Source organism: Chenopodium quinoa, unplaced genomic scaffold, assembly GCF_001683475.1.
Source record: "Chenopodium quinoa cultivar QQ74 unplaced genomic scaffold, ASM168347v1, whole genome shotgun sequence".
NCBI classification, from domain to species: domain Eukaryota; kingdom Viridiplantae; phylum Streptophyta; class Magnoliopsida; order Caryophyllales; family Amaranthaceae; genus Chenopodium; species Chenopodium quinoa.
Window position 1 is genome coordinate 1305564 of NW_018744662.1, and position 19353 is coordinate 1324916.

Sequence of the window (19353 nt, forward strand, 5' to 3'; positions counted from 1 at the left end):
TGTGGAGCATCATGGCCTTAGGGAAGTTTTTACGAATTTGAACCCCAACGTGAATCATGTGTGTAGAAACACTATTTTGAAACATTGTATTGATGAGCATGATAAGTTTAAGTCTTTGTTGTTGCAATCTTTTTCGGGAATTGAAGGTAGAGTTAGCTTCACTTGTGACTTGTGGACAGCATGTACTAATCAAGGTTATCTTACTTTAACGGCACATTATGTTGATAAAAATTGGTGTCTTAGGTCTAAAATTCTGAATTTTAGATATTGTGGTCCTCCTCATACTGGTGTTGAGGTAGAAAAATTTGTGTTAAAACTTATTGGGGAGTGGAACCTTCAGGGTAAAGCTTTTGCAATGACTGTTGATAATGCTCGATCCATGGATGTTATGGTTAACCTTTTGAAGAAAGATTTAATGTTGACTTCTCCTCTTCCTTGTAATGGTAAATTTTTTCATATTCGATGTTCAGCTCATGTCTTGAACATTATTGTTCAAAGAGGTTTAAAAGAAGTTGATAGTAGTGTTCAAAAATTGCGTGAGGTTTGTAAATATATTGATTCTTCAGATTCTAGACTCACTCAATTTGAGCATGCTCTTCATGAGGTTAACTGTGTGTTTAATGGAAAGTTACGTCTTGATGTTGTGACTCGTTGGAATGCCACATATACGATGATTCGAAAAGCTTTGGAAGCAAAGGAAGCCTTGAAATTGGTTATTGATAGGTTTATAGGTTATGAATTCAAACTTTCGAATGATGAATGGGATACCCTTACTAAAATATGTAATTTCCTAAAGCCATTTCATGAAATCACTGTGTTATTTTCAGGTTCAGAATATCCTACTGCAAATTTGTATTTTGCTAGTGTTTTAAAAATTGAGCACACAATAAGTAAAGCCCATATAGATCCTAAACTTGCACCCATGGCAAAAGCTATGCTTGAAAAGTTTGAGGGCTATTGGGATGAATATAGTTTGATCCTATCAATTGCTATTGTTCTTGATCCTCGTTATAAGCTTGTTCGAGTGATGAAGATGTTAAAAGTGCTTTATGTTGATGAGGCATGTGTTGAAAAGGCGAAGGTGATTAAAGATGCTCTTTTGTAGTTGTATAACTTTTATTCTTATTTGTCTTCCGGTTTTACATCAAGTACAAATGCTCCACCCTCCATCCCAGCTGTTATCGAAAATTCAAATAGTCACTTGGATGATGATATATTCAAGGTAATCAATTTCTGATTATTGTGGTTTACAAAATTAATAATTTTATGTTTTAATTTTATTATTTAATAAAAGCATTTTGTTTGAACTTTTCTAGTATGTTGATAATGATGATGATGAGGAGGATGACACATCAAATCGGCCATCGATGGAGATTGATTCTTATTTGTGTACTCCTCGACAACCAATTTATGAAGGGCAGAAGTACGATGTTCTTAAGTATTGGGAATCTCAAAGTAGTGTGTACCCCATATTAGCTGTTATGGCTAGGGATGTTTTGGCCATTCCTATTACATCGGTAGCCTCAGAGTCTTCTTTTAGCATGGGTGGTCGTATTTTAAACAAGTATAGGAGTGCGCTTTTGCCTAAGAATGTTGAGGCGTTGGTGACCACACAAAATTGGTTACGTGGTTATGATTGTGATATTGAAGAAGACGTCCTTGAAATTGGTAAAGAAGTGATAGATGAAAGTTTTGCATCTAATTAAGAAGACATGGATGTTGTATTGTAGTGAACTAGTGATGCTTAATATATATTGTGTTGCTTCATTACTAAAATGTTTTAATCTCATAGAACAAGTATTAATAGTTTTAGTCACATTACATATTGATATGTTGTTCCTTTTTTTATCTCGAGTTATTGGTTATTATTTATGTCCCGCTAAATATTCATCTTGACCTGCAACCGACTCACTTCGTAAATGATCTGCATCGACCCACACTGACCCACCCAATAACCACTCCTAGTAGTAAGTAGTTTGTAAACGGTTCGATTTATAAGGATTCGGTTCATAAACAGTTCGGTTTATAAATGGTTCGGTTTATAAACGGTCCGGTTTATAAACGGTTCGGTTTGTAAACGGTTCGGTTTGTAAACGGTTCGGTTTATAATGGTTCGGTTTATAACGGTTTTTATGCCAGTTTAAACGGTTTCGGGTTAGAAACGGTTCGGTTTATTTTCGGTTCGGTTTCCTTTCCAGTTCGGTTTAGATTTGGTTCGGTTCTAAAACGGTTTAACATTACTCGGATCGGTTCGGTTTCGGGTTTACTAAAATGCGGTTCGGGTCGGTTTTCGGTTTCAAAAAATCGGTTTTTAATCGGTTCGGTTCTCATTCGGATCGGTTTGAATCGGTTCGGTTTCACCGGTTCGGTTCGGTTTTTGACAGTGCTACTCATAACTAAGAACTAATAATAATAAGCAGGCCTTTTGTTTAATTACTATGTAATCGTATGAGTGGAGTTGTATTATTATCTAATACTATGTACTATGTTCAATGTAATAATGTATGGTGTTTGTGTGAAGTTTAAAGATAATGTAATATGCATCTTTCCTTTTCTATAATACGAGTACTAATAATATTATCTTCTACCACGTACTTAAAGTAAATGTATATGATTCGGCAAAAAATACGTTTTCACTTTGTTAAAAATAATTTCACTTTAGTAAAAACCAATAAGTAAAAGAAAAATATAATACAAAATCAGTAAAAATAATCTAATTTTATAAACTATTTCTCAAAAATAGGATGCAAAAATTGTCAACATTGATAATTATAAGTAGTAATGGTATGATGTGATTACTAAATTCCTGATAGTGTTAGTTTATTGGCCAGAATAGCAACTGAACAAACTTGTGTAATGATATGTTTATATTTTGTAAAGGATACATCATTATCATCAGTAACTGCTTGATTTTTGGTCAAATGTATCTAGTTTTTGCTTACTCGTGTATTATCTATACTAATAAAATTGCATCAATATACTACCTAAGCTTTTTCTTGCACTCTCTAAACTCTCTCATCCTCTCAAATCTTTCCAACATTCTCGTTCTCAAAACTTCATCATATTTGGGTGTATAAGTACCTTGATCCTTACATCGTTACAAATTGTTATTCATGTTTTGTTTCCTACAACATTGTCATAATTGAAAACCGAGAGTCTATCTCACAAGGTTATCCACAAAGATCTTCAATCCATTTACTTTTACAATGTTACACCGGAGATTATTATATACACCTAGTTACGTAATACACTAGAGGGTAAAGAGCAATAATCATCAAAATAAGAATAATGAACTTCAAAATTTTAAATGCCTCGTATCGTATATAGAAATCACTTCTTTCATAGTATAGTTGGTAATAAGCCCACTCCATGTACTTTTAAACTCCAAGTCATCACTAGTTGGTAATAATTCTCTTAATGTGAGCTCAAGTTCATACTTTCAACTCATACAAAATAGTTGTAACACGCTGTAGTAGAAACCCTCCATGGACACAGGAGAATTATCATATTCCACCTTGAGCTCACATTAAGAGTGTACGATATAAATTTTGAGCACTATGTCTAATGATGTTCTCGATCAAACTACACAGCCTTCCTGTGAGCAAAACCGCTTCTCAGGGGAAACGAACTCAAAAGTAATGGTGTAAAGCACATGATTCACAGCCAGCCGGTCTTAGCTATTCAACTTTTTTTGCAGCAATAAGCCAGCAACACAAGAACCCCAGTTGTGCAGGCAAGACTACACTTTTATCAGCCATATTCAAGATCTATGAGAGAGGCTCTTCTTTTAGTAGAAGAAACTATATGCATAGGACCCAACAGGCATTCCAGAGATATATCATAAAATTGAAATACAGATATAACCTAAAGCAGCAAATAAAGAGAATCATAAGAACATAGGCTAATGCGTAGCATTGTTGCATCAAACAAAACTTAATGTTTTTTCTATTGAGCATGTTCCTATCAAAAATGACAGATCATCTACTTGAACAAACATGAAGCAAAATACAAATTAAATGATTCCGATCTTGTTTGCAACGTCCAAGGCATCATAGTCAGGTGTCAAACGAACATACGCCTTCTTGGTGCCATCAGGCCTGCATAAGGAAATAAATCATAACAATTAGAATAACAGGAAACTTTTAATAAACCCTAGTCAATGATGACAAGCTAAATATCAGCAAGAGCATTATAAAAACTGCAAGGATGGCACCACTTAGTTCAATTTATAATTTATGACACCACTGAGTTTCAAGTGATTAGTTTGCCATTTGTAAAAATCAATGCCACGAGAAAACTATCTCATGAAGTCATGAGCAGTATGCAAAAAGAATTGAGGAATAACAGTTCTTTCTATAGAAGATATAATTATGTCTTAGTCTCACACTTTTAAGTTTTAACTTTACGAGTGAAGAGAGGATCGAAACATAGTATAAATGAAACACAGATAACAATATGAAGCACAGAGCAACAATTTGATTTGCAGAAAATATTCACCTGATCAAGGTATTAACTTTCTTGGCCTGAATGTCATACATCTTCTTGACGGCAGCCTTAATCTTCTTCTTGTCAGAACGAATGTCAACAATAAAAACCAAGGTGTTGTTGTCCTCAATCTTCTTCATTGCGGACTCAGTGGTCAAGGGATATTTGAGTATCTGGTAATGATCCAACTTATTTCTTGGTGTTGCACTAATACGAGGGTACTTGGGGTTTCTGTCCTTCTTCAATGTCTTTGGCCTATGGAAAGTAACCTTGGTCCTGATCTTCTTGGCCTTCTTCTTCAAGGTACTTGAGCCAGATTTCACAGCTTTAGCAGCTTTCAAGGCCTGTGCCTTGGGATCAGCCTTCTTTACATCTGCCAGATAAATGATGTCAGGTAGCGTTCTAGTCTTTTAAAGATGTAATACAATTTTATTACAGCTAGCAGAATTTGTGACACAAGCATAAGTGCAACTGCAGGAAACTCTGAATTGAAGAATATATAAAAAAAAACAAAATTGAAAATTGGAAAGAGAGATTGCATGAGTAACTAATAAATATAGCAGGGTTAAGTAATGCACTGCACAATCAAGGAATACTTTTCCTAATCACTTACTGAATAAATCCCTTACTAATTGAGAATTTGCTTCAGTAGCATTAGAGTAAACAGTTGGTTCAAGGGGTTCGATACAATATCTAAATGCTTGCAAAAAACTAAGCGCTATACATAGTCACACAACTCTCAATCAAGTAAAAGGAGCTAAACCCAAGGAATAGCAATTAGCATGACAATCTTAAGTTCTTAACTGAAGACTGAACCAAAATCAATCCCTCCAACTGACATTGAAACGCTTCAACAACCAACGGAGCACATAATTAAGCAACAACAAAAGCGAAATATACAAGTTAATAAAGCTGATACGTTGAATTTGAACGGTAAACCGATGTCCCCTAAAACCGCCATTTGAAGTAGAGGTTATACCCTAAAAAGCAATACATTAAACCCGAGAGTAGCATGACAATTTGCATTTGGGACCATTTGTTCCCTCCATACATACACGATTCCTCAATATAGGTAGCAACAAATCCAATGTCAACCATCTTTCTAACATTCGATTTGCTATATTATTCCATATAAATTTACCAGAGCAACAAATGAATAAACGAAAGAAAATTCACAACAAATCCATAGCAAAACTACAATCATATGAATTCACGAAAGGGCAACAATTGGTAAATCCAAAGTTCAGTTGATTAAAGAAACAGATTGTATTCTAATTATCACTAAAAATATGCACATTGTTACAAAATAGCTAGGTTTTTCAACAAAATTAACCATAACTATTGTAAAAACTAAATTCGAATTGATCCCCAAACTAAATTCATATTGTTAATAATTCATAAATTTACAAAATACAATCCTAATGTTCCTACTGAATTAACAACATTGAAATTAGAAATGGAAGAATAATACCTTTCGCAGGAGGCGCCATTGATGCTGTAATTGAAACCCTAAATCAACAAATAAAGAAGATCAATCAATGGAATTAATTAATTTACTGAAAATGTGGGAAGATAATTGGTAAAAGTAGCAGATTATTAGAGAAAGAGAGAGAACCTGAGGAGAGAGATGAGAATAATATACGGCGCGGCAATTAGGGTTTATGAAAATGAGCTAGGTTTTTTTATTTATATGAGTCTTACAAATCTTACGGGCTCATCTCGTTTGCAAATACAGTTGTTTCTTTCTATTGGGCTGGACTACTCCCAATTGCCATTCAATATCTATTACTGTCCGTCGTTGATCCAATTCATTTTCATAACGCCCCGTTCACTTCACCTTAAGTATTTCGTAAAACTATTTCGATTCAGTAAATACTCTATACATGTTCAAATCTATAAAAAATATTTTCAGAAAAAATAATCAATAAAAATAATGTATGTTCAATAAAAATAATTTTATATCAACAAAATTTAAAGTGAAGTGAATAAGATATAATTGTGTTTTTCAATTGTTTTGTTTTTATGATAGCTAAACACATAATGTTACACATAGTTAGAATAAGCAATATAATGAGAGTAAAGGATAGGTCAAGTGGTTAGAGCTCCCATCATGATTCCAGGAGATCTTAGGATTAAATTATGATCATTCTTAAAATGACTATCACAGCCTAAAATAGGTGGCACATAGTGACTGGATTAAAAAAAATATAGCTCTGAGATAAATTTCATATGTTTATTAGAGATAGAAAGTTAAATTTTCTCAAGAAAAAGTCGAGGGGATAGATTTTAGTTTCCTCTTTGTGCCAAATAAAAAACATTAATCTCTCCATCATCTTTTTAGTATGGAAATGGTTGTATGCCCTATAATTTAAATTAACAACTTGAGACCTCATATATCACAAAGTTTCATGAATTAGATACCCTAAAATCTACTTTTGTTAAATCATAGTATAAAACTAGTAACATTTTTCACACCAAAACTAGTTCATAAAATTCAAGTAAATTCTTATTAAAACTAGCCACGTGACCATTTTAAATTATAAAAATTACAAGTTTGACTCAAATTAGGTCGAATATTGATATATAGATTTTTAAAATTACAAGTTTGACTCAAATTAAGTCGACTCCGTGAAAAAGGATGTACAAAATTTTAAACTTTCACACTGGCCTATAACTTAATCGTGGAGGCAAGAATCAGATGCAAATTTGAAGCATTTGTTCCTGCTAGCGCCTTTTCAACCAGCCCATTGAATTAAAAAAACCGAGTCAATTATTTCTTTAATCTTTGTACTTTGAGCCATTATTTTTCGTCCTCTGATTTTGAACCCGTTTATTCTTTCAACTCTAAAATGTTAATTAAACTTCAATATATTAATCAACGGTCAAAAACTACTTGACAAAAAAACTTCCACTCGTTTTAGAAACCAAACTATATATATGCATGCCATACTTCTCTTTCATCACAACAAAATCAAACTTACAAAGACTAAAACCCAAGTTTCTTTTTATTTATTCTGAAAATTTCCCAATAAGCTTAATATTAACCTACGAGAATGAGTGTGGAACTCTTGGATAGTGCCACAATCACAAATTTTGTGGAAGACGAGGAGGCTTTCAATAGCTCGATCGAAGACCACTTTGCCCTCCTCGACACCAACCATGATGGAATCCTTTCTTATCCTGAGATGCTCAAGGAGCTTCAAGGTCTCCGTGTTTTCGAGACCCACTTTGGGATTGATGTTAAGATTGAACCAGAAGAGCTTGCCACCACTTATGGGGCGCTATTTCTTCAGTTCGATCATGATCTCAATGGGGGTGTTGATATAGAAGAATTTAAGGCTGAGACTAAGAGGATGATGCTTGCTGTGGCTAATGGTCTAGGGGTCTTACCCATTCATATGGTGCTGGAAGAAGATAGCCTCCTCAAGAAAGCTGTCGAGCGGGAGTTAGCCAAGATTGCAGCATAGAATATATCCTTTAACATTAAGATTTCCTTGTATAATCAATACTAGTTTACTAAAATTATGAATTTGTTTCTCCCTCTATTTGGGGGAATCATGTTGGACACAAACAAAAAGTATACAAGAAATGTGATAAGCAATTAAGCAGTGATTGAAGAGTTAGAGAATAAGAAAGACGCCCCAATGTAAAAACAGAGACTTGTATCTATGCAACATATGGACTGGATATGAACTTCTCTGGCAATTACTTTTTAATACCATCATCACTCCTCAATCTACCTAATCACCCCACCCCCCAAAACCCCATCTCCCCTCTCCAGTTTTTGTAGCTCCGCTCAAGCTTTTGAGCAGAGTCTGAATACCGTCTTTGTCAGTCAGGATGCTGTCCTTGTGTTTTCTCCAAAGGACACATGACTATGTACACTGAGAGCCTTAACATTCTAAAAATGTCATAAAAACAACGACAACTCAGGAGTGGGAATGAAGGGTAAGATGCTCTCACCAAACAGCTCAAGCATCGATACAAGAACTTGTCCCGATTTCAAGTCATCCTTCCAAACCTGATTCAGGACCGCTGACAACTTCAGTAATTTTTCACCACTCTTTTCTCTTTCACTATTGCTGCCTACTTTCTCAGAATTAGTCATCTGCTGGGAGGTTGACGGTAGATCTGAGGCAACACTAGATGATGCAGCTACTTCTCCCTCAGTTTGTTTGACAAAAGGTGAGGTGTTGTTGTCCAGCAAAGGGCCATCAGTGGCTACTCTTTTGAGAGGCGGTTGCTCTTCTATGTGCTCCATGCTTGCCTTGCGTTTTCCTAGCACAAAAAATAGAATAAAAAATATAACAGTGGAAGAAAGTTAAAGCCTCAAACACCAATGAAATCTCCAGTATATGTAAATTTCATCAAATCAAATTTTTACTTAAAAGGATACAATGGGAAACATCTTTTAGTTGGATGGAGAGGGCAAAAGGTGGGTAAAGTGTCACTACATCATCTAAGTGTCATAATTTAATTGTATCACCAAATGTCTAAATAGAGAAAATATTGATGCACACCTAATTTCCTCCTTAACCTTTCACTCTTGTATGCATAGGTACAGATTACAGAACAGATGGAAGCCAAACATAAAACTAAGCAAGAGCAAAAGATGACATCTTAGCTTCTCACCAGGCGCTAACATATTGACTCTTTCTTTCTTGCCCCAAATTTCATGACATGGAGGTGATGGCAAAGTAGGGAACATTTTGAGTATACCATAAATGCATTGTCCAGCTGCATGCTGAAAATCAAAATACAAAAGTAATTATGTGATAAATGACTTGATGATACTACATAATATAGTTTGACAAGAAATTCTTCAGCATATAACCAGATATTCATATTGAGTTGAGAAGATAAAGAACTAACCAACAATGCTCCATAAACTCTCCAAGCCTCGTGCCTTTTCATTTCATTCTTTTGACTCTCAAGAGACATTTCATGTTCAAGAAGGCGCATATATGGCCCAAGATTTGGCAGAATAAGATGCCGGACCTAATAAGCAGTGTAAAATGCTCCAATTGTCAATATTATGTTAAGAGCTGATATCCAAATCCAATAACATGTACTAACCAAAGATTTGTAAACCACAAAACTGCGCACAAGAGAGTGACAGAGATGAAATGCCAATGAAAAACACGTAATAAGTAATCACACCTAGAATAATGGGTGTTTGGGGGGGGGGGGGGGGGGGGGGGGGGGGGGGGGGGGGGGGGGGGGGTTGATTTTAACCCTCGTTTACTATTAGTTTTTCCTAAAAAAAAAAATCAAATGCTGGGAGAGTGCCAGAGCTCCCACCATCCACCCTGTGTTCCACCACTGCAGCCCGCCCCCCAAACCCACCTTAAACCTTACATTTAAAAAGGGAAAAGGGCAAGAGGGACATTCTCGGAGGAGCAACACTGAAGCTTTTCTGCTGAGCACAATCAACTTGCAATGACAATAAAAAAGAACATCTCCCCCCCCCCCCCCTCTCTCGGCAAAACCTACCTTAAACCTTAAACAAATACAAAAAAGAGGAAAGGCAAGAGGGAGATTTTCAGAGAAGCAACTCCAAATCTTTTCTGCTGAGCACAATCAAGCTGATATGACAATGAAAACAGAGCTTATGAGGCAGAAGCGGTAGTGAAGCATTTTCTCACCAACATGCTTTGCAGCAAAACTTTCTTGTCATCGTCAAGTAATAATGGTGAATATGATGCAGATGATGGATGACAATAATGAATTAATGATAGTGACAATCACCATGCATATTCCATCTACACTTATAGATGACTATCCCCTTTCTCCCATTATTCTTCCATTTGGACTTGGAAGAATTAGAACTAATCCTATAAGTATTTGCAAAACCACCACAGCACAGAGGACATGCCAATTTCATATAAGTACATATAATAGTAGCTGCAAATACACAATTTTGGAATATACCACATTGGGCCCTAGGGCGGCTAATCCTTGGATTGCACCATAGTGTTGAGTGATGGCGCGTTTGGGGTCCAAAAATGCATTTACCAACGTTCTTGTTAAGCGTGGCTGGAGATTGCTGTATGCATGCCCAAATCTGCAACTCATTTGAAGTAATCATATGTTAAATTTAATATATAAGTTGAATACCAATATATCGAACCTTGTCTTTGAATATTAAAATATGACCCTTTCAAGAACTAATAGGAAGGACATGGAGCAGGTAGTCCAGCCCAAGGAGGAAACTTGCACCAACTTTTTTTTTCCCCAAAATAAATGAATAGAAATATGAAGGCTAACTAGGCACAACAGTTGACAAGCAAATTGTAATTATATTCCTCAATGACATCCCAAATCTAGAAATTTATTAAACAGGTCTAATGGTCAAACTCAAAAGATAAAGGAAGTGTCAGACCAGAATATGAGACACGCATTTCAGCACTTTAGCCAGCTGAGCACCGTTACTGAGATGGATGTTACATACCATACCTCTATGAAGAAAACTAGACTAGTAGAAAGCTGAAAATGGTATACATAAGTCCTAAAGATACAAGCAGGCATAGTATCTTACCTTTTGCAAATTGAAGCAACTAGTTTTGCTGCAAAATCTCTCAGCTCCCAATGGTTATCAGCCAATCTATTGCCTAGTCTTTTGGCCACTAAACAGGAAACCACAGAGGGCATCAACTGATGTAGCTGATTCAAAGAAAAGTATATAAAGTTAACAAATCAAGGCAAACCCTGATGTGTGAATCTCCAATTAAGTAGCCAGAAAAATATAATATTATACAATATATTTTCCTGCATGTCCTTAGAATTGCAACACTTGCTTAAAGGTGTGTTTCAAAAAAAAAAAAAAATTACTTGTATATTGTAGGCATAAAACAAATTGGTGGGGGGGGGGGGGACTGTGATGACATGATGTGAAATATGACAGAATGTTATATCATGCAGAACCTTCTCTATAAAATATCACTTATCGTGCTACTAAAAAAGAAATATGTGAATCTACACAATATAACAAGAGTTGGCTTAAGTGGTACGCAGCTTGATGTCGCTTAAGGGAGGTCTCGAGTTCAAGCCTTATCGTATGAAGAAAACTTTTGTTGCGAGACTCACCCACCATAAGCCAGGTGTGCAACCCAGGTCGGATCCGGATGTAGCTGAAGCTAAGCTCCGATGAACCAGGTGGGGCAAACTCATACTATAGATAGTTTAGCCAATATTCTATAATATTGAGCTTTAAGTTGTAACCGAGTTTTTCTTTGTTCTTCAACTAATGGTTTTTCTTTTTCCATCCCAAGCCATTTCGTAAAATATATGACTTTGAAATAGTGAAATTTGCAAACTAAGATTAAAGAATAAATATAAGCATGCTACAAGAGAGCAAAAAATAAATAAAAAAAATGATGATACATAAGGGTTGTGTTTTTTAGAATGATATAGGAGGAAACCTGCATATTCAAAGTACCCTTAATCGTAAGATTAGTGTTTGAAATGTGAAATTAAATTAAATGTGCAATTGCCACCATTAAATCAAATTATCATTTTAGCTTATTTGTTGATTTGATACACAGCTCTGTGAGAGAGGTAAATTTCTAACACGGTCTACAGATAACAGATTATAAAAAATTTTGTTGAGCAAGCAGCAAGAACTGAACTCACATAAGGCTCTATTTGTATGTTAGGATTTTTCAGCAGACTACGAACAAGGCGCATCAAAGCAAACAGCAGATTAAAATCCCCTAGACCACGAGCAACCTGGCATAATAGCAGTCAATGTTAGCTGGCACTTTATGATGAAATATTCCAACACAATTTTTTTTCCCAAACTTGGAAAACTTAGTACCTCATCAGCAATGAAACATGTAAAGTAGGGGACTAAGGGATGAAGCCCAGCATCAGTTGCCAAACTGACCAATGCTTCTTTGAAAAGAATGGTTTCAGAACCTCTAATAGTAAGCTCTGTGATTTTGTCAAAGTACAGCTGCATAACACATAATTTGAAATATTTATAAACAGCATTCAAGATAAATATTATAAGAAAAGAAAACAATTCATATGGCTACCTGAAGCTCTCTAGATAGTACATGCTGAACTGGTACTTTGATGTCAATGGGAAGACTGTCATCCTTACATTCAGACCTTTTCCCGTCAGGAATGGTGATAACTAAGCATAACAAAAGAGGGAAAGAAAAGCTTTAAGGTAGAACATTTATGAGCAATAAAATCTACAACAAAACAATTATGAAAAAGGTTGTCATTTAAATTTAACTATGCAAGATAGATAGAAAATGGAGATAGCTTTGCCAAATCGCATTTTTAGCAGCTTAGCATGGACAGCAGCTCCCATCAACAATTCCAAGGTGATAATCACCTAAAAAGTGGAATGATGGCCAAGTAGGACTATAAAGACAGAACTAAAGGGATTCAAAACCTTGAAGTTAAGAAAGAACACCAACTTGCATTTTCTAATTTTTGGTACAAGGAATTCCTACCATACCGAGCAAGTTAATTACAGTATAACATTAATTTTAGGGAGTTCATTATTAGGCATCTAAATCAACACTGAACTGCAAACATGTCAAACATTTATTATACTGTGCACTCATTCCATGTCATATTAATACATGAGCTTTCATTGATTCCTAGTTCACAACACTTAAACATTTTTGTTGATGCATCAGAATACCTCACACAGTTGTGCTAACAACAACAACAACAACAACAACAAAACCTTAGTCCCAAAATGATTTGGGTCGACTAACATGAATTGTCTTAAGGAACCGCCCAACACAGAAAAAGGGACATAACAAGATAATAAGTTGAAAGAGTTTGGAAAAAGGTGTATAAAAGTGAGGGAAAAAAAAAAAAAAAAAAAAAAGAGCATCCAAGTACAAATTAAGAGGTTTTTAAAGAGAACCAAGAATAAAATTCAAGAAAGTTTTAAAGGAGTGGTAAAAAAGTGAGTTAAAAACATAAAGGTTTGAGAAAACTTTAGCAATGGAAATCAATACGGTTCATAGCAGTCGTGCTATGATACAAGTAATTATTGCAGATCTGACATTAAGATAAGAAGAGGAAATAAGGTTGAGTTTTGGATAACTAGTAAGTAATCATTATACTTTGCCTATAGGACTTGTAATCTTGATATCACTTCAAGACTGATCATAATGCTGTTTAATGTGTACAAAACACATGTACAAAAAAGGAGCCTCAGCAACTTACCTTCCACAGGGGCATTTTCAGGAATTGCAGGTTGCACCCCTTCTATGGCTAGCCAATGGCACATGATTGATGTATCAAGTGGAGCTTTTGGTAAAGGAGCTTCAATAATCTACATTTTGAGAAGAGGTCAAATAAAATTGGACTTCTAATCTTAGCCATAAAGAGAATTTACGTCATCTTACATCTTTGAAGTCCACATCCTTATCCTCAATGTAGAACAAATCCATGTGCCCCACAGCTTTTTTAAACTGTGAAGGGGTTCCTGAAGCAAAGCCATAAACTGGCTGAGACAAAGAAAGACAGTAGAATCAATAAAAAGGGGCAGGTCAAAGAAAGCCCTGCAATTAGAGGCTCTCCACCAAAATAATATAAAAAATAAATAAATAAATAATAAAAAGTCACTCTTATGATCTTATCAGAAAATTGATAAATGGACAGCTAAGTTCTTTTTTAAAAAACCAAAATAATGTACTAATTCATAGAAGAGCAAACATTCTCAAAGTTACCAATATCACTATTGGGAAAGGTGAAATAAATTTTTTAGTTTGTGAAGCATGTATAAGAGCACAGAGCTTTCACGAAAAAACACAATATAAAATTGGGGACAACTTGGTACCTACCTAATTCCATTAGTAGTTAGGTTCTGCATCTCAACCAAGATATAGCATATCTAAAGCCTACACAATGTAGAGTGATAAAGTTACCAAAATTACATAGATTTTGAATTAGATATCTTGACATATTTCACTGATATCAAAATAAGTTTTTAGATTCCAAGCCTCATAACTTGGCATTGTTGAAGCTAATTCTAAAAGAATAAAGAAAGCTTTTAAGTCTCACAATACTGCTACATATAGAAGCTTTGATCCCCCCTCTAGGGAAAAGATTTGTTAAGTATAACAGAAAATCATTAGTTGCACAAAGCATTAGAATGAAATTATCATATATAATGATGTATCGAGTTATAGTAATGAAGGTAACCACCATGTCACAATGTCACATTCACACCCCACACCTCAACAGCAACAAATAAAAAAATAAAATAAAAAAATTGATAGCAACTAATGTCCATCCTCTATGATAATCATGAGTGTAGTTATCCTCGGGGTTTAAGAAGCCATTTAGCACCAATCATCATGGTTAAGTAGCAAGACTGTTACATCCTGAATTCTTGATGACTAATACTTTGTTTGGATGGAAGGAATTGGATGGAAAGGAAAGGAAGGGAAATGAAGGGATGAATAATCTTTCATTTGGATAGCAATGAGGGAAGAAGAGAATTGGAGGGGGGGAGAAATGGAGGGAATAAAATGAAAAAAATTGATCTCTCCAACATTGGAGAGATTTGGAAACCTCATCTTCCCTTCCCGCCCCTTCCCTTCCCACCCCTTCCCCTCCCTCCCCTTCTTTTCCTTCCTCTTTCTCTATCCAAACACACCGTAAATGTACATTCATTCCCCACTTATATCACATCAGGTAATTAAAATCTCATACAATCATGTACATCTACCAAACTCCAAACAAGAACAATGAACTTTAACTGGCATGATAAGTCAAATGAAATTGGCAATGAAAGTCATGAATGTCTTGATTAAATCAAACTACATACAAACTGCAAGCCCCTCTATCCAAACACCTGAAAACACACCTCAACGTTTCTAATGCTGAGTGCAGTATCCACATCATCTGTAGTTAAAATAGTTCTCCTTGAATGACGCATACATTTAATAGCTTCCTGTCACAATGGAAACATAAATAGAAGCTCGTCTAAGAAATTGTAAACATTAATGTAAGGTAAACAGTGGATTAAAAAAGGAAAGCAATTCAATTAACATATTGAAACCTGCATAAGCTCACGCATTCGGTACTCAACATCTGGAGCAAGAGTAAGTGCAGCATCTACAGAAAGATTGTTGATCCCTACACTTTGTGCTATAACCTCAATAGATTCTTTGGGCACGATGCTCATCTTATTCCTCTTCTGTGTTTAATAAGATGTGTAACACTAAGTACTCAGCTCTGCATCAATAGTAATAACGATGAATTGAACTGAACAAATGTTTGAAAATAAGAAAAATTTACTTAATGAAGTGATTCTGAGGATAAATTTGTTTGTGACAAATCCTAGGTTCATGGTACTATATCTTACCATCAAAAACCAAAAAATTATAGTAAAATTTACACTCTTCCAATTAACTTGTTATGATATTCCACCTCAAATTTGATTGATTTTATTTACAACTTTAGTAAACTTGGGTACTATAACATATATTCTGCCATCCGATACCATCAAAATTTATTCTCTCTTGACTCTTACAGTCTTACTATTATCTAGGAATCATATCCCGCCATCAAACACCATCAATTTTATTCACAATCTTCCTATTAACTTGGTACTATACCCCGCTATTGAATAGCATCAATTTCATTCACACCCTTCCTAACAACCTGGTATTATATCCTGCAAACAAAATACCATCATATCATTCTTAAATCTCTTCCTATTAACATAAATACTGCATTTCACCATCAAATACCATCAACTTGATTTACATTATTCCCATAATCAAGTTCAATAAGGGGTTCAGCCAGTGGATTCGATTAAGCTCGACAAATGCAACACATTAACAAGAAAATTTGACTCAATACTCAAATTAAATTCTTCTCGCTTAAGAATTCCAATGTAAAATTGCGAAATTCTAGCAACAAATTGCACATTATAACTTCAGTGATTATAAACAAAAGGTCATTAATCCACCTTAGAAGAACCCTAAATTAAGTATACTGATAATTAGATTAATGATAGTGTGAAACTAAACCCTAGATTGTGAAATTGATTTAGAAAAAATGATAAAACGAAGTACCTCGAAGGTGTTTCAATGGAGGAGAGGAAGTCAGAAGTTGCTTCAATGGAGAACTCGGAGTACGCTTCAATGGAGGAGAGGGAGGGACAGAGAGTGCAGCGTAATAGTGAAAAACTGAAAATTCCGATCAGAAATTAAATAAATAAATAAAATGAAACGCATATAATGTCAACCGTCAGATCAGAATAATATCAACGGTCATTATCGAATCTCATTAAGCTATGTTCAAATTCAAGTTTAGGACTCGTGATCATTTTTCGTTAGTTTTTTAAAAACAAAATGACAAAGAAAAAAAAAACATAAACATGTAGAAATTGTTTTATTTTTGTCATTTTGACCAATTTTTGATTCATAGATATATCATATGATTTTATAAAACCAAAAATATTCAAGAAAATTACAGCGATACTAAATAGTAAAATAAACCTTACATGCAACGTGCCTGATTTATTAAAAGGATTTTTTTTTACAATAACCGCAAACAATGGTTGGTGATTTAGTAATAACCACCAACAATTTTATTTTTTATTTTATTTTTTTGGAATTTACCACCTACATTTTATAACATTTGATATTGAAACGACTTCAAAACACAGCTTTCTTTATCTCTTGTTCCTCAATTAAATGAAAAATACATCAGAAAAAAAAAAAAAACCCATAAAAATCAAAATCTAAAGAGAAAGAAGAGTGTATTTGAAAACAAAAAGAATACCACATAACGTCACCTACATTTTATAAAAATGATATAAGTTCTCACCATTTTGAAAGATAACGTCATGGTAGGTCCACAAATGGTCTTCTCTCATTTTCCCTCCTTTTCCTTCCTTCCTCTCTTGATATTCAGTCATTCTTCTTCATCTTCTCTTTAATTTTGCATAATACTAAAATAGAATTGCTAAAATAAAATTAAAATTTTTTTAAAAAAAACAAATCATCTTACGAAAAAAGGTATGTTTGCAAAATTCATGTTCAAGACAACTTAATTTGGGGGTTTTCAATTAATATAAGGATTTAATCAATTTAGGAATTTGATTATATATGTTGTTGAAATCAATCAATTGAAATTCGAGTTTAATCAATTTTAATTAGTTGTAAATTGTAATCAAATTGAAAACCCTAAATCCTAAATTCAATTCAATTGAAAACCCCAAATTAATCTCAAACCCTAAACTAGTAATTAAATTCACATTAAAAACCCTAAACCAGGTCATAAATTCCCAATAAAAAATCCTAAACTGTTAATTAAATTCTCAAAGTGAAAACCCTAAACCCTTAATTCAATTGAAAATCCCCAAATTAAGACCTAAACTCAGCAATGTAGCAAAAAATAACCTTTTTTCGTGGAATAAATTGGAGTGACAAAGTAAGAGAAATTATTATTAAAACCTAAATTTTGTTTCTAGCCATTCGATTTCTAGCTATGCCCCAATTTAGATGGAAATGGAAGAAGATGGAAGTGAGGACGAGAGAAGAAGAAAGAAAATGGAGGAAAATAGCAAAGATTACGTCATCTTTGAGGGGTTGGTCAAAGTAGTGAAAAAAAAAAACAACAGTAATTATTGGTGGTTATTGTCAAAAAAAAATTGTGTCTTAATAAAATTTATCAATCTTTGTATAGGGGACTAAGGTCATTTCATCTAATAGATTTGGGGTAGTTTTGCCAATTCTTCTACCTATCTTCGCATTTACAAGATCTTCGTAAGCCTGTGTTAACATCTGTCTGAAATTATATGCTTTATTTAAATAATATTTCACTGAATTTTCCGTATTATATAATTTTCTTGTAAGTGATGGCTTTCACATGTAATAGCTCAAGTAAGGGTTTGTTCTCATTTATTGAACTAAACTGAACTGAACTGAACTGAATTGTTTATGAGAGAAGGAAATTAGGGAGTGAACAAAACTGGATTGAAATTAATTCAGCCGAAGAGAACAGAACCTAAATTGTGACGAATAGACTATGAAGATAAATCTAAAGATTACAAGTTCAAAATAATTAAGACTACAAGTTCAAAATAATTCTCTACACTAGAGTGGATTAAATAGTATATTTGGTAATACTATTAAATGGAAATCTAACTTAAAATGTTCATTATAAATTCAAGTCTTTATAGCTTAGTGTAGAGATCCGTCAAATTGTTGTAACATATTAACTTGTAACCTGAAAATTAGGGTTTAACAAATCACTATTTACTGCATATATGTCTGTTGTAATGGGTTTATGAAAGGTTGTAGCTTGTAATATCTCATACATCTAGACCTTTAGTAAAAAAATTTTCGTTAAAATGCATATATGTTGTAAGGTTGTAACTTGTAATGTCTCACACATCTAGACCCTTAGCAATTTTGATCATTGATTATAATTAAACCGTAGTTCGAATCGTCAAATTGCAATAAATATCTTAATTTTCAACTTGAACCCAAATTTAAATACAAATTTTTCCTTAAAATTTGACCATCCTAGGGAAAGATTCGCAACAAAACATGTCAGTTGCAATTTATTATCAAATATATTACAACGAATATTATCGTTGCAAAAAATAAGTGTGAAATTTCAAAAACCTTTGCATATCCCCGATTTACAATAATTTTATTGTATATCGAACATTTTACGAAAAGTGGTTTTTTTTTTTTTTACAAAAGTGACCCATATATATTTTCACAAAAGTAACCTTTTTTTTTTCACAAAAGTGACCCTTTTTTCCACAAAGTGACCTTTTCTTAAAAAAAAAAAAAAAGCACTAATATCTGTTGACGTCCCCATCATATCCATTGGTGGCGGGTTGCATCCCTGTCATTGCATTTACAT

The 19353-nt window shown here is 34.1% G+C and overlaps 3 protein-coding genes across 5 annotated transcripts; 1 reads left to right on the plus strand and 2 right to left on the minus strand.

The window, feature by feature from the left end:
• Positions 1–3811: 3811 nt before the first annotated feature.
• LOC110701932 (60S ribosomal protein L23A) lies at positions 3812–6197 on the minus strand. Its single transcript, XM_021879543.1, has 4 exons — positions 6101–6197; positions 5957–5994; positions 4498–4858; positions 3812–4097 (listed from the first exon to the last, which is right to left on the minus strand). The coding sequence occupies exons 2-4, from the start codon at positions 5973–5975 to the stop codon at positions 4013–4015; spliced, it is 465 nt and encodes a 154-aa protein (XP_021735235.1). The 5' UTR covers positions 5976–5994; positions 6101–6197; the 3' UTR covers positions 3812–4012.
• Positions 6198–7418: 1221 nt separating this feature from the next.
• Positions 7419–8199, plus strand: LOC110701935. The gene has a single exon (XM_021879547.1). The coding sequence runs from the start codon at positions 7539–7541 to the stop codon at positions 7950–7952; it is 414 nt and encodes a 137-aa protein (XP_021735239.1). The 5' UTR covers positions 7419–7538; the 3' UTR covers positions 7953–8199.
• On the minus strand, positions 7957–16676 carry LOC110701934 (transcription initiation factor TFIID subunit 6-like). 3 transcript variants are annotated; one of them, XM_021879544.1, is made up of 13 exons: positions 16545–16676; positions 15524–15699; positions 15329–15415; positions 13863–13964; positions 13681–13789; positions 12522–12622; positions 12302–12439; positions 12118–12213; positions 11024–11148; positions 10417–10549; positions 9358–9483; positions 9118–9229; positions 7957–8763 (listed from the first exon to the last, which is right to left on the minus strand). In XM_021879544.1, exons 2-13 carry the CDS (start codon positions 15647–15649, stop codon positions 8396–8398), a joined length of 1623 nt encoding a protein of 540 aa, XP_021735236.1. In that variant the 5' UTR covers positions 15650–15699; positions 16545–16676; the 3' UTR covers positions 7957–8395. The 3 variants fall into 3 exon arrangements, with proteins under 3 accessions (XP_021735236.1, XP_021735237.1, XP_021735238.1); XM_021879545.1 differs by having other exon boundaries at positions 15524–15661; positions 16545–16658; XM_021879546.1 differs by lacking the exons at positions 15524–15699; positions 16545–16676 and adding an exon at positions 14301–14357 and having other exon boundaries at positions 15329–15414.
• Positions 16677–19353: the final 2677 nt, after the last annotated feature.

Coding starts and splice junctions, on each gene's coding strand:
- LOC110701934 (XM_021879544.1), bottom strand. CDS start 15,649: ATGAGCATCGTGCCCAAAGAATCTATTGAGGTTATAGCACAAAGTGTA. Junction 13,965..15,328: donor TCAGCATTAGAAACGTTGAG/GTGTGTTTTCAG, acceptor TCTTTGTCTCAG/CCAGTTTATGGCTTTGCTTC. Junction 10,550..11,023: donor GTTGCTTCAATTTGCAAAAG/GTAAGATACTAT, acceptor AATGAGTTGCAG/ATTTGGGCATGCATACAGCA.
- LOC110701935 (XM_021879547.1), top strand. CDS start 7,539: ATGAGTGTGGAACTCTTGGATAGTGCCACAATCACAAATTTTGTGGAA.
- LOC110701932 (XM_021879543.1), bottom strand. Junction 4,098..4,497: donor AAAGTTAATACCTTGATCAG/GTGAATATTTTC, acceptor TTCCTTATGCAG/GCCTGATGGCACCAAGAAGG.